Source organism: Pteropus alecto, unplaced genomic scaffold, assembly GCF_000325575.1.
Source record: "Pteropus alecto unplaced genomic scaffold, ASM32557v1 scaffold20, whole genome shotgun sequence".
Lineage (NCBI taxonomy): Eukaryota > Metazoa > Chordata > Mammalia > Chiroptera > Pteropodidae > Pteropus > Pteropus alecto.
Window position 1 is genome coordinate 23,519,142 of NW_006436298.1, and position 15,000 is coordinate 23,534,141.

General features: G+C 31.1%; 1 protein-coding gene across 6 annotated transcripts in view; it reads right to left on the reverse strand.

The window, feature by feature from the left end:
* The window catches only part of FAM172A (family with sequence similarity 172 member A), a 360,652-nt gene that overhangs the window by 206,949 nt on the left and 138,703 nt on the right, over positions 1-15,000 (reverse strand). For all 6 annotated transcript variants that reach the window (XM_015590525.2, XM_006913219.3, XM_015590523.2 and 3 more), the window contains one exon: positions 7,551-7,769. In XM_015590525.2, coding sequence (XP_015446011.1) covers positions 7,551-7,769 — 219 coding nt within the window. The remainder of the gene's footprint in view (positions 1-7,550; positions 7,770-15,000) is intronic.

Below are 15,000 nucleotides of genomic sequence, written 5' to 3' on the forward strand. Positions count from 1 at the left end.
AATATATTTGGGTATTATATAATAGTTTTATTATTGTTATTTTAGAGTACTATAACGTTTTGTTTTAATTATCTTTTTTTTTTTTTTATAAATATCGGTAGCTATAATCCCTATAAGCAGAAACACTATAGTGCCCTATATAGTGTTTAAGCATGTAAAAGGGGTTCTGAGACCTAAAAGTCTCAGAAGCATTGATCATAAGTCATTTGGTTAAGATCTTATTCAGTTCTAATTCTTCCCATATTTCCCAAGGATAAGAGTGTAGAGAAGGAAGAGAAAAGAAAGCAAATATACTGAATAGCAGGTATTATTTTCATATATGTTAATTTACCTCATTCATTCCTCACAACAGCCTAATAGCTATGATTATCTTATTTTATAGATGAAGATTCTAAAAAGTCAAAGTGGTGACTCACCCAAAGTCACAACTCATGTCAAAATTAAGATCATAGCATGTATTTCTTTGATTCTGAAATTATTCTTTCTACTACATCATATTTATGGCATAATCCCCAAACCAAAATTGGTCAATAGCCAACCATAATGCATAAATGCAGAGATTTGGTCTTTATATAATTTCTGTTCCAAATCTAAATATCTAATTACATTACTGATTTCTAATTCTTCATTTTTGGCTTGTTTTTACAAAAACCAAAGAATGCTTGGTACACTTAATTATGGCTGTTATTTGGGTTCATAGAACAACATACAAATTTTCTGAGTGTTAGCATACTTCAGTCATACTACACATAACATCATAGTTCTTTCACCTTCATGCTAGTCAAGATCAAAGGATAGATTGATATAATGAAAGGTCTGTCTCCTTTGCTTTTCAGGTTCATGTAAGCAAACATTTATTTAAATATTCATTCATCAAAAAGTCTACCATTTACTAGGATTTGGTAGCATGAAACATGAAAATATAAAGAATGATTTCTGATGATTTAAAACAGAATTATGACCTTTTTAATGCTTTAAAATTAAACAATTCTGTGGCCACGTTCTCTGTAGTTAGATTTGATCACACTTCCTTTTTAAATAAAAACCATAAAATGAAGAAATTAAGTATGCTTTAGGAGACATTTTATTTGTTCGTCTATTTGTTCTAAGCGAATGTTTAATAATTATATTAATATTGCTTTATTGAGCTATTAGAAGATGAAAGTAGTAATAATAGTGATCTTCGATTAGGGGCTCACTTTTGTCAGGCGGGAACCACTTTTCTCTTGCCTCATATGGAGCCACTTCAGCTTTCCCCATCCTTCACCCTTTTTCTCCTACAGGTGGAGTGACTTATCTGATTAGTACATTTGGGAGAAGAAACTGAGCATACTAGACTCAGCCCTTCTGGGCATCTTTCAAATCTACTTGCAGGAAGAATGTATTCTGACTTGCTTTCTACCATGTGAAAGGCAAAAGGGATGTTTGGAAGATAGACAGAAATTCATTTCAGGGGGGAATACATTAAGAAGTCTAAATTTAGCCACGGATCTGTGCCGTATTTTCCTGTTGAAACTTATCAATTAATAAGGCTGGTGTTTTGATTTCCATTTGTCTGATTTGTATGTCATACTACTCACTGGGTTTGAAACTCAGGAAGGTAAGACAGGAATATTACTTCTGGTACTAGGTACCAAAAGGTACAATGGCTGGTACCTTGAGATTGGATTCTTTCTCAGTTAATTCTGAACTTGACAGAAGACAGAATGTTATTGGTCTTGAATTCACAAGACTATGTGCCAGATACAATGTTCATGTTACATATATAATTATACCATTTTTCAGAGAAAACACTGAAGTGTAGAGAAGTTAACATGTTTTAAATCACACTATATTAAGTGGAAGAACTAGGGTTCAAACTCAGGTCTATTGGACTCTGTACTTTTAATCTCACCTGCACAGTATCTTTCCATAATAGATATGATTCTGAATGTTATTCAGACAATAAAAACAGGAAGTAAAAATAGTTATTACAATCTGCCTTCAATGACTCCAAGTTTTAAGTTAACGTGGAAAAATCTACATGCCTTGGAATGTAGAAAATGTTTAAAATAATAAATTCTTACATAGATTATTAAGTCACTAGCTAAACACATTTTTTTCTTCTTTTTAGTTATATTTTAAAAGATTTTGGGCTATGGGGGAAAAGAGGAAGAAAGAAAAGATGTAGCATGATGGGGGTATTCAGTTTCTGAGGAACACAAAACCCAATATGAACAGCAGCAGCCCCTGGTGGTCTAAGGGGAAAAATAGTGTATCTATAATTATGGGGGTGGAAATATGTTTTTAAAAAGAATATATGTACATATTTAGCCATTTGACTCAGTTCTCAACCCAACACATTAAAAAACAGATGCTTTAAAAAATGATCTGTTGGCAAGATGCTTGTTAAAATTTTATCAGTTGAAATATTAAAATTCATTATGAATTAATTAACACATTATATAAAAATAAAATGTTTTTGTTTCATCATTTTACAAAGTACTATAACCAGTGGTGATTAATGCTGGAAATTTTGTGTTTCTTGATATGTGTTGCTCAAAAGGAAACTAAATTTATAGGATTACCACTAAATTGATGACATTTTCTGTCTTCACTCTTGAATTCGGTTGGCAGATGTTTTTGAGAACAAAAAATTCCGTCTTATTACAAAACATATTAAGCAGGTTTTCCTGCCAGGCATGTCTGACATGATGTTTATTGCCTAGACCAAATCAATCCCCTTAATAAGCCATAATATATGCCAGAAAGTACATTATTTCATATTTAAGGAAAGTTGCCACATGAAACAGTAAGTACTTTGATCTCTCAAGGCCCACTCCTAATGCATTAGAAATGTGCTCCATAATCCAATAGTTAGTTATGTCTATTTATACTCATTTAATAAGTAAAATAAAATTAAACCTTGCTAATCTTAAAGTTTTAGACCTGAATTCTATTTTAATTCTGCCCATGGGTACTAGATAGTTGTAAAAATTTGAAAGGAGATTTTGGCTATTTACTAGATGCCAGAGAAAAAGAAAATTCAAATACTTCGATATTTTAGGAAAATAAAATGGTTCCAGAGATTAAACAATTGATTATAACATAAATAAATTGATTTTTGTTGCTAAAACACTAGATATAATGACTCTAGTGGCATCAGCACAGAAGAGAAGAGGTACAAAAGAGAAGACAGGATATTTATTAGCCTTCACCAATATTTTGGACATAACCCAAGTCAGAACTTCAAAAACATATTTTTTCAAAGAAAGCTTCAGTTTATCAGAGTTGGCTGTTTCTGAATAATTGCAAAAATTCACATGAATGCTGAAAATATCAGTTAGAAAACTAGACACAAAATATCTCATATGTTAAGGAATAAGATTTTTGTGATGGATGTCAACAAGCAATCAATCCATAAATATTTGAGTATCTTCAATGTGTAATGCCAGGCTCTGCCAAGATTCCTATTCTGTGTATGTCTCCTCTACATTTGGATTTTTCCTTGTGTGGCCATATAATTTTATTTCCCCTCTCCACTCTCAGCATGTTTTTTTTTTTAATGTTCTGAGTCTAAGCCTTCTTCTTTACTTCCTATCACCACAGCCTACAACTAAGTCTGTTAGGGAAGAGATATTTGAGCAGTTTCAACCCAGTATTACATAGATCAGCACCAAATCACTTTTGCCTATATTGTACCTATGTACTGTAAAGTTCTTCTATCTTCTTCTTTAGTTGGAGTACTTGTCCTCTTATGCTCCAGTTTGATACCAGAATAACCCTTATTTCTACACTGCAGGTCATATTATCTAGGTATTTCAAGATTAAGGCCTAGTCTTTCTGTTTTAGTCTCCTTCCAGGGGGTTGGAGTCTAAGTGAGTCACTTTAGTATCAGTACCCAACTTCCTCACAGTATGCTCTGTACTGCTGGAACAACTGGCTCGTATTAGCTTATTCTTAAGGATTGACATGCAATTCCAAAATCTATAAAGCATACTAAAAGATCTAGAAGATGGTGGGGAGATTTGTTGGACAGGTGTGAAAGATAAATTGGTAATAATAATATGAGACAAAACCACAAGCAACATCTCAAAATAGCATGATCAATTCCATATAAGTTAACTAATCATGATAGCATCCATGAGTCAGAGTAAGGAGTAGTCACTGATTATGGTGAGAGGAAAAGGTGGGAATCAGCTTGGCACTACCACATAGATAGAATTTGGATTAAGGGAAAGAACAGGAGGAAGCCAGGTTACAGATCCCATAAAGCATAAAGGGTATACGGAGGAGAGCAAGTTCAGCAGCCTGGCTGGATTCTTATCAGCAACAATGCAAAGCAGAAATGGCAGTTGGTCAGCATGAAATATTTCCATTTTTATCCATAATTTTAGCACCACGATGATGTAGCTAAAAAGGAAAACAGGATATCCCATATTTACACATTTGGATGAAAATGTATACATCAAGGTATCAAATAAATCTTGACATACTGACTTTTTTATCATTAATTTTTGGAATGTATTCTCAGCCTTTGTATTAGGTAGGGGACCAAAAATGTAATTTTTTGGTTTGTTTGTTTGTTTGTTTGAATGTTTTCTCACAGAAAATCAAGTAGCATACTTTAAGAATGGAGGGCATATTTTAAGAAAAGCAGTAGTGGTTTTCAATTTTAATCCCGACTACACCACATTATTTTCAAATAAAAATTTATTGTGAAAGTTCTGCTTTACAAATATTTATCACGAAGGCTCTGTTCTAGGCTCTGGGGAATGCAGCAGTGAGCAAAAGAGATGAAGTCCCTGCCTTCATGAAGCTTATATTATGAACTGTGTGACCTTGGGAAAATTGCTAAGTTTTATCCACAGTCTCCTCATCTGTAAAATTAGATCAATATTAGTGATCTTATTAATAGAAAAAGTGTATTTAATATATAATACAATATATATTTATAATTACTTATATGTCATAAATATATATTGTATATAAAATCATAATAGATATTTAATAGTGTCTGTTAAATAATAATGGGTCAAAAATATATATAATCATCAGATAGTTTACTATATCATATCATGATTTTATCATAATTGGTTTAATTTTCAAATTTTGGATACATATTTTTTTTCCTAACCACTTACAACACTGTGGTTTCAAGTAAGGGAGCAAGAATGTACAGTAATTAGAAGTCCTGGTTTCAAAACTTAGTTCTACCATTTATTATTATGTGGTCCCAGACAAAAATGGACCATTTGTGTAGCACTTTCCTTAATTATAAAATAAGGATAAAATTTGATATATCTACCTCACGAGGTTGTTCCAAAGAATAATCAATTTCAAAATGTAAATGTTTAAGAAGTATATAAATAAAAGTTAATTTATCTCTACCACATAGCATGTTCTGTGTCTGAAAATTACAAACACTTGTTATTTGGAGATACGTAGAGGGAAGAAGAGTACTAGCAGTCACTTTTCAGAAGGATCAAAATTACCTAAGAATTAACTAACGCACATTACACAAAATGAAGCATTCTTCCCTTTCCTACTATAGGATCATGCCTTACTATATAGAAGTATGTCTGAGAACTATCAGCTTAACTCTGCTATTTTGCACAATTCTGGAAGATTTTAAGAGAAAGTTGTTTATTAAGGAAAATAACATTTAATAACTAAGACTATCAGATAAAAGGTTCTGTTACCTACATGAGTTTATTTTTGCCTTTTAGTGCTTTCAATGGGAACCCAGACTGGTGAGTGAAATGGGACAAGAAAGAAAGAGGCAAAAGACATGTGAAGGAAAGAAGTAAAAATATAGAAGTATAAAAGCAGAAGTATAAAAGAGATCAAAGAATTAAAGAAAAACAATAAAGAGAAAGAGAGCAGATCTTAACAATGAAGCAACATAAAAAGATTTTTTCTCTTGGTATAAGAAAAAAGTTGAGGTAGGGATAAACTAAATAGATGTGAAAAACAGAATAAAGAAAATGCACACATACAAGAGAACAAAAGACAAAATAAAGAGAAAATAGAAAAGAGATCAAAACTTACTAGACATGTCACAAATAGCTGTTTAATCTGAACATATCGTAGGCAAATAAAAGTGTTTAAGAAGCAATAAAAAACAATACACAAAATCACTTTTTGTGTGAATTTTACATAGGCAAGTGAATACTTTTAATGATTTGTACATTTCAAAAAAAAAACCTTATACAATTCTTATTTGGAATCTGGATATTAGAGGTAGTTTTTTTAAAACTCTATCATAAGATGGTGGTTGACAGACTGGATCATATAGTAGGAAGCTGAGGACGACTGATAAAGAAGGTGACATAATGACCCTGATGCAGTCATAGAAAAGGCAGGAATACAAATGCACTGGAACAAGTAAGCTACTTATTGATTCCATGTCTAATAATTATTTTTCTTTTTCAAATAATATATTAATAAGATGCTTTTCAGAAATTTAAATGTAATCTGCCAAACTTTTGCTTGACTCATTGTTTGACATGATTTGGGTATTCCTGGTCAGGACACATATTTTGGGCTCTTGAGAATTTATATGCTGCTTTCACTACTGCTTACCTATCATAACTTACTCAACAGACTGACCTATAATCAAATGTCTTGAATATGTGGAGTACAATTCCCCAAAGTGTAGTAATTATGCCTTGAACTAGAAATATATTAAAGAAAATAATTTTGAAAGCCATGTATTTCCCCTCAAAGGTGGTATGAAATATTTTATTAATGAGCTTTTAAAGTAAATGTAAAAATAGCTCAAGCTGAATAATCTCAAACTATACTACTATTTTACAGTATAATTTATAAAATGTTAATGTCTGTTTAAATGTTCTGAATTGCTCACTTTTGAAGAACATATCAATTTACTACTTTACTTATCCAGTAGCATTTTTGACATGCTTTACTATTAAATTATATTTCTAGCATCCATAATAAGGGCTTTGAAAATTGCATGAGTCTGTCTCATATATAGAATGCACAGTATATATATCAAGCAGAATGTCAAAGTGCAAATAAAATTGTTTTTGCCCCCTACAGAATTAGAACTCCTTGGGCAGTACAGCTACAATGATTTCATGCTGCCAGCATTACAAAGTGCAAAGGTTCTCTGGGTAAGAAAAGAGCAAAGGAAAGAGTTCCCTCATTACGTTTTCTCTAAACTATTCTAGCTTAAATATTTATTAAGATATTAATTACTCTTCCTTCTCCCATCTGCCTTCAGAAGTTAAGCTGAGACACTATGGATGGATGGTTGCTTGTAGGAAAACAATGCAATAAAACTATCACCACCTAAGATGAAGACTGATGTTTTTTATGGTGCATTATTAATTGCTTTTGAGACTTATATAAAATATCACACTGATATAAGAATAATATGTTTGTAATTCTGAATAAAAAACAATACATTTCATTTAGGTAACACCCATGAAAAATAAATGATTAAAAATTAAAGAATTAATATTTTCTTTTTGAAAAGGAAGTAATTTATGTGAAACAAAACATAAAGAAAATAATGAAGGGAAGTAATGGTCTTAGTTATTACTTACTCTGATATACAACTGCATCATTTCTTTTTCTCTTTGAGGGTTACGATACTTCTCATAGAAATCACGTCGCTTCTTTGTTTCTTTAGAGACTTTATCTTTTCTTTCCCGTTTTTCTGCTGGTTCATATGAACTATCAGAAGATGATTTTACACGTATCTTTGGCTTTTCTACTTCAATATAGTTTTCATTGGGATTCAGAACTATTACACCGTATCCTTCCTGTTTTGAAAGCAAAGAAGACAGCATAATTTAATCCTAGAAATCATTTCAATTCATAAAAAGTTTTTAAAATTCCATGTTATTTAATATATTTGCACGTTTATTAAAATATTTCATTATAAAAAATTATAGTTTTAATTTTTCTAAAAGAAAATCATTTAAAATTGTTTGTTTATATTGTGTGTAAATAAGTATATATTACCTATAAGAACAAAAAGACATAATTGTAACATAAAGCTATAAAGCTTAAATTTTAAAAAAAGTATCTCATATCTTCCAGACCCCAAAATGACTGAAATAAATTATCAAAAAAAATACACTTTCAAACCACATTAGTATTTATAATAGATATTTTGAGAAAGTAACCTCTTTGAAACGGAAGTTTTACAATTCAAACTGCATTTTGTTGGATTTTCTTTCCTTTACATTTGTGCCTTAATAAGCATTTTTTCTTTGTCTGAATGATAAAAAAGAAAAAATATAATCTAACATTCTCCAGATTTACATATCTATGTTATCAGAAATATATAATCTCCACCTGTGCACCTTGGATTGTTTTTTTTTTTTTTTTTACCTCTCTTATTTCAGGTCGCAAAAATCATAAAACAAAAGACCTTACTATAATGTATGGAAGCAACTCGCTAATCCTGAAGTTTCTTTCATTTTCCAACTACCATAAATATCTCTCTTTATAATGAACAGGTACTAGGAGACAAGTTCCAAAGTTTAAAATACAGCTTATTGAGCTATTAAACTTTTTAAAAAGTTTTAAAAACTTGTTTTTCTGTCTGATTTAATTCTAGCAATAATACAAAAATTTCTGTATTATTTATATTGTTATTACTGATGGAATATTCTAACCATGAGAAATTGGAGAAAGGTAGACAATTACCACTGACAAACACACACACACACAAATTTTTTAAGGTATTATGTATCTTGTCTTTTCTATTCAATTCTGTACTGTGGGTGTTCCAATTTTGCCTTGAATGATCTGTTAGGTCATACTTAAAACATGTTTTATATTATGAAAAAACTTTAGAGCAATGGAAAATAAAGCTTTAAAAATCATCTTTACTAAAAAAAAAAAAAAGATATATGTTTCTAAAACATATATGTAGAATCTTCTCCTTTGTTTAAAATCTAATTCTTTTGCCAAACTAATCATAAGGCGATTAAAAAAAACTGATAGCAGTAATAATGAATTAATATTAGCATAGACTAAATTATCTTATTTTTAAATGTGCTACATTGCTGCACGTAGTTGTTTTTTTTTTAATAGTTGATTTTATAAACTATGTACAAACTTTACTAGGATTATTTCAACTCTCTCCACATCCCCAATCAGATGATATTATTGTCTAACACCATGTTAATTAAGATATAATTGTTTTACATATATGAAAACTATAATATATACCAAATTGATTAACAGTACCACATATTCTTCAATACGTGTTCGAATAAAACTTTTACATAAATAGCTCTTCATGAAAGGCTTATAAGATACTTTACAAGATTTTACATTTAAATGTTCTACATCAAAGCACGAGGGTTTTTTTTTTTTTTTTTTTCAGTTTCTTAGCTGTTAAGTCAAAGTTTTACCAACAAAAGATATTTTATTTGGTCCTGCTTTATTCTAATCTGTATAGCTATTCAAAAGTCTTGTAATTCATTGTGATCACTGTCAGGTAGACAGATTGTCACTTGGTGATTTTCTACAGTTGGACACACTTGACTAGTTATTAAAATCACATTTGAAGGAAGTTCCTACCCCTCTTCCTTGTGCCTCTTACAACTTTTCACGCCTTTCTCAAATTTCAGCTATAACTTCTCCTCCCACCAAAAGTAAGTTAAAGAACACTGTTGCACTCTGCTAAACAGGGTGAAATAGAGGCATTCAGTACACTGTCTTTGGTATAAGGAATGTACTCAAAAAAGGTCACCATAGGCCAAAAAGAAAATTGCCTCCTTACTAGATTCTGTTCCATGAGTAAGTGGTCTCCTGTCATGTTCTTCCCTGCCTTCTCTGAGTGAATTGAACTTTAAACACACACATACACACGCACGCACGCACGCATGCACGCACATTAGAGTTAGCAAGACCAAAACAGAACCTTAGAATTCTTAAAAATGAAAACAGTGATATACTATGTTTTAATGATAACTAGAAAAATTTCAAACGTGGTAACGAAGTGGGACTTTAATAAATTGATAGAACATGAGCATCTTCTTTGCAAAACGACTGAATTCCCAGTGAAGGCAGACTCTTTAGACAAAATATATAGTCACCAGAATTACCAAACTCTTACTCTAATTTATAACCACCAGAAAGAATATTTTCATAAAAGGTTAATTTGAGTAGAACTTTTAACTTCAATTTTTAGGAATCATGGATTGAAAAATTTTTGTGCCTATTTGATTTTAAATGAACTCTGAAATTTCATGTGTCCCATCTAAATAAGTATAAAAAAACAGACACACATAAATCATCAAAGGAGTAGTATTTGTCTAAGTTATTGATTATGTAACTGAAAATTACATGACTCATTTGTCCAATTTTATAAAGACACAATGTCAATTTTTCACTGAGGCATCAACAGATGAAAAATGATTCTATTTTAAAATCACCACTATATAAATCAATTAAAGAATTTTTATTATTTAGATTTCAACGATAAATGTTTCTCTTTAAATACCTGAATTATTTAGAAAATATTATATCATTTAGATATTTCAAACTGCCAATTTAATTAATGAAATAACAATCAAGAAATATTCAGAAACATTTTCTGCAGAAATGAGAGCTAATTTTAATAAATGTCTTTGTTGCGAATTCAATTACCATCCCATAAAAACCTTACATTTTTCAATTAAAACTTTCCTGATAGATTAATTAATGCAATATTCATGGAGACCATTCATAACCATTTTATAATGAGTAGGAGAAAGCTAGAGAAACAAAATAAAGTTAACTATCCCATTTACATGCTCTAATCATAGATATGCAGTAAAACTTCACCTTTTCCTCCCTCTGTCACATATAAACACTGTCAAACAAATCTCTTTATAGAATAAAGCTATAAAGATTTTTGCCATGTCAACATTAATATATGGAAACCAAGGAGTCAAAGCAAATAGTTAAAGTAAATAAAGCAGAGCACATACCAGTGTTAAATTTAACCATTTTTGGTAGAATAATATCAGTTTATATTTTAAGAAATCAGAATACCATTTTAAAAATTAATTCTGCCTATTCTTAGTAACTCAATCAGTACACACATAAATAAGTAAAAGAAAAAATAGATCCTAGTTTGACCTCTAACAAATGTACCCATAAAATTTTATAAAACTACTCTATAAAATCAGGCATCAAATACAATATCATAATAGAACTGTACATTGCCATCCTAATAAGGAGGCCTCCATTTCTAATGCTTAGAATCTTAAACATTTTATATTGAAGTATTTCTTTTATACTTAATTATTCCTTAAGCATGCTAAATTTCTCAAAAGATTAAGTTAGGTCATTTCAAATACACATGGAGACTTATGTTATCTTTAACAAGATAAAATGATCAAACTGATTATCTAAAATTCTGCAACTAAATAAATAAAACTTCTGGCATCTTTCAAAATGATTAACCCAAATCAATTCCAATACCCAAAATTTCAAGAGACAAAGCATACGTAAAGTTGTTAATTAACTCTTATGTTTGACTGCACAGTCCAGTAGAAGATCAAGAAAGTAATAGGATAGACATTGGTAATAGGACAGACAACGGTAAAAGTAAGCATTATTTCTTTAATTTATCTCACTGAATTTTGTATCCTCTTATAGCTATAACTGTAGTTTAATTTTCAGACTTGTGTCTATAAGCTATAAACCATGAGCTCTTAATCAGGAAACCTCAAAATTTTATTGTTAGACATAGAATTTTATTTAGCACAAGTACTTGCAGCAATTTAAACAGAATACACAGGCCTCCGGGCCTTTTTACTTTGAAGTCTATAGATGCACTTACTAATAAATAATAGTTCATTTATCATTCAATCAACAAATGATGGCTTAGGTCAGAGAGGTCCAAAACAGACAGGTGATGCCAAACACAAAGAACCAAAGAGGAAATCTTACTAAAAAAAATTAAATCAGTATAGAAATGTACTTATCAAGAAGATTCTACAAACAGACATGATTTTTAAATGCCTGACTGAAAACAGAATGTACTTTTGACCCCAGAGGAAACCTTGCTAAAACTGAAGATTTATCCACGTTGATCTACTTATGAATTACTAATTATGAAGAAAATGAAAAATAGGAGCAAATTCTACATCTTTCCAAATCTCTAGTGGTTGGCTAAATAAAAAAATTAGCTAAAAATACTCAGCTCTGCATATTAACCTTCCAATACTGCAAGCCACATGTGACCAAAGGGGTCAGGGGCCAGAGTAGAATCCTTTGACCTATGAAACTATCAGTTTTGGTCTTCATTCAAGGCTCTGTAAGAGATTGTTTCACACAGATTTATCAATCATATTTTTCAAGTTCGGCATTCTATCTGCTTGGTTTGAAAGAAGATAGGTGCTCATCCTCAAGGGAAATGAAACTCAAGGTGTTTTATCTATAAACTACATCTACCCATGGTTAAAATGAACAAACCACTGTCCATTCATCTTTTCTGAAAGATGTATGTTGTGTTTACTCTCATCTTTTTCACAGGAAGGGTATGTATATGTCACTGTTGCAACATCCTAGGTGCAACAGTGAGATGAGGTCATGACAACCAATCAGAAGTCACTAGTGAAGCGTTAAAGTAAACATAGCTGTTGGAACTGCAGCTCTGCTTGAAAAATGCCCCCTCCATTATTTCAGCAATTTTCTCAAGACGTGACCTGGGATTGAAACGCCTGAAATGTCACTTGACTCCGTTTTGTGCTTCTTCCCAATATGCATTTAGGTAACAGCACCCTGCTAATATTTTGTAAAATGTTTGTCACAATCATGCTTCAACTTGTAGCTCCCTAAATTCTAATGGTAGATTCCATGGTATAAAAATAACATAATATGGCCCAACATAGATTATCCCAATAAGTTTCCAACTTCAAATAGCTCATCAAGTTAGTCAGTAAAAGAAAACATGCCACAAAAAGTTTTCAGAGGACCACCTGTTGTCTATTATTTTTACATAGCACTTACTCATAAATCATAACACAGGGTAATTAATCAAGCTGTCAAAGAGAAGGTCAAAGGTTATATGGTAGAGTCAGAAGGTCATGCATGGGCTGATAGAGGTCAGGGTCACACTGCATTCCTCATTATCAAGTTGGGATGAGAGACGGCCCAAGCAAACAAAAGTGAAAGCAGATGGAGAAGTGAGTGGATAAAAAAAAAAAAAAAAAGAAAATTTCACAAACAAAAAGAAAAGTGAAAGAAGACTGTCAGCTGCCTTCAAGTAGAGAACAGAAGAGAAAAGAAATAAACTGAAATGTGCTCAAAGGAGCTCAAGAACATAAAGAAACTACAGTTTTATTAATTAAATAGTTGAATATAACTTTTCTTGGCGATTTTATTAGTGTATACTAAGCAATATTAGAAAATATATGTTTGCTAGCCCTATACATTTCCCTGTTAGTGTGCTTGAGATAAATTAAGGTAAAGGCAAAGAGTTCCAAGAATAAAGTATGATTACAAAAAAATAAAATAAAGTAAAAAATAAAACTTATGAGGATTTTTTTCCCTTTAACATTGTTTCAGGGTTACAACATAGATGCAAATAGTTTTAAGCTATAGACAGATAATTCTTGAGTATGATACAAAGATATCCACAAACATAAATGCATCATAAAAGTCCTTTTGAATAACAAAACAGTTATAAAATATTCTATTATTACGCTGGCCTGAATTAGATGCAGAAAACTGTGCAAAATTAGCTGTCACCCTTTGCTCAAAATCTTTGTTAATCTCATTTTGAATGTTTGCAGCTTTATCAACACATGCATCAATGTCAGCTCCTTGGTTACTGAAAAAAAAAGAAGATATAATTAAAATGTTTTGGCACAGAAAAGGTGAAATTGTATCTTCCCTTGTTCCCTTAGGAGTCTGTAAAACATGAAGGATATATTGACAAACACACACCCTTGTCTCTGGTTCTGACATCTCAGGTCATCCAAGTGCTATTTATTTTAAAACATTCGCTTTGCACTTACCCATATTTTCGCCTGCTCTGCTTCTAACTTTTTCTAGGTTTTAGAACATTATGTTGCTTAAACTTTACAAACTTCTCTTCTACTCATCAATACCTTATAAAAAGCATTCTGTAAATATACGATAGCATTATAAAAACATTTACTATTCATTATCAAGAACAGAAATATGACTTAATACTGTAGCATTATGAAATCTTTTACATTCTTATAAAAAGACACAAACATACACCCATACATTTACACATTAAACTAAAAAGAAGTAACCAGCTACAACTGTTACCCAGTTAATGACTGATCAAAATCCCTAAATGGATATAGGAGACCTTAGAGACACACCTCCTTTATTAGGTGGTCCCAAGCAGACTTGGACGGACAAAGTTATCTTACGAACTTTACTGTTCTGCATGCTAGTTACGCTTTTATGCTTAAGAGTGCTGAAAGTCCAAAGTTCCTTTAACTTATTAAAATCCACTATAAAATGATGTAAATATTGCAGCTATCAAGCTATAGGTGGTGGAAACATGGTTTTTCAAAATATTATCACTTTGGCCCAAACAGATATCATACAAACATATGTTTAAGTTTTTAAGTTACTCTTAAAATCGGCTTAAAAACCATGATACATACATTCACTTTATCTTAAAATATCCCACCTTTCTCTTTTATTCCTAATTAAAATATCATGTTTAAAATATACTTTTTTTCCAATAATATATTAGTGCTTTGCTTGTGGTTCTCAAGTCCATCTGCAAGGATGGGGACATAATGAAAGATCTGAAGTATTCACTGAGTCAGTAATTCATTAAACACTGATTTCAAACAACAAATATTTAATAAGCAGCTACTATTTACCAAGCACTCTGCTAGGTACAGTGCTAGACTCACAAATCACCTTTTAAGCTATTTCCATGCAATAGAAAATTCCAAAACAGAATTAAGTACAAATCCCTAAAATGTCTGTTTTATTCTTCAAGAGAAAAAGGAATATAAAAAGGAAAAAGAGGAGAAAGCATTATGATAAAAT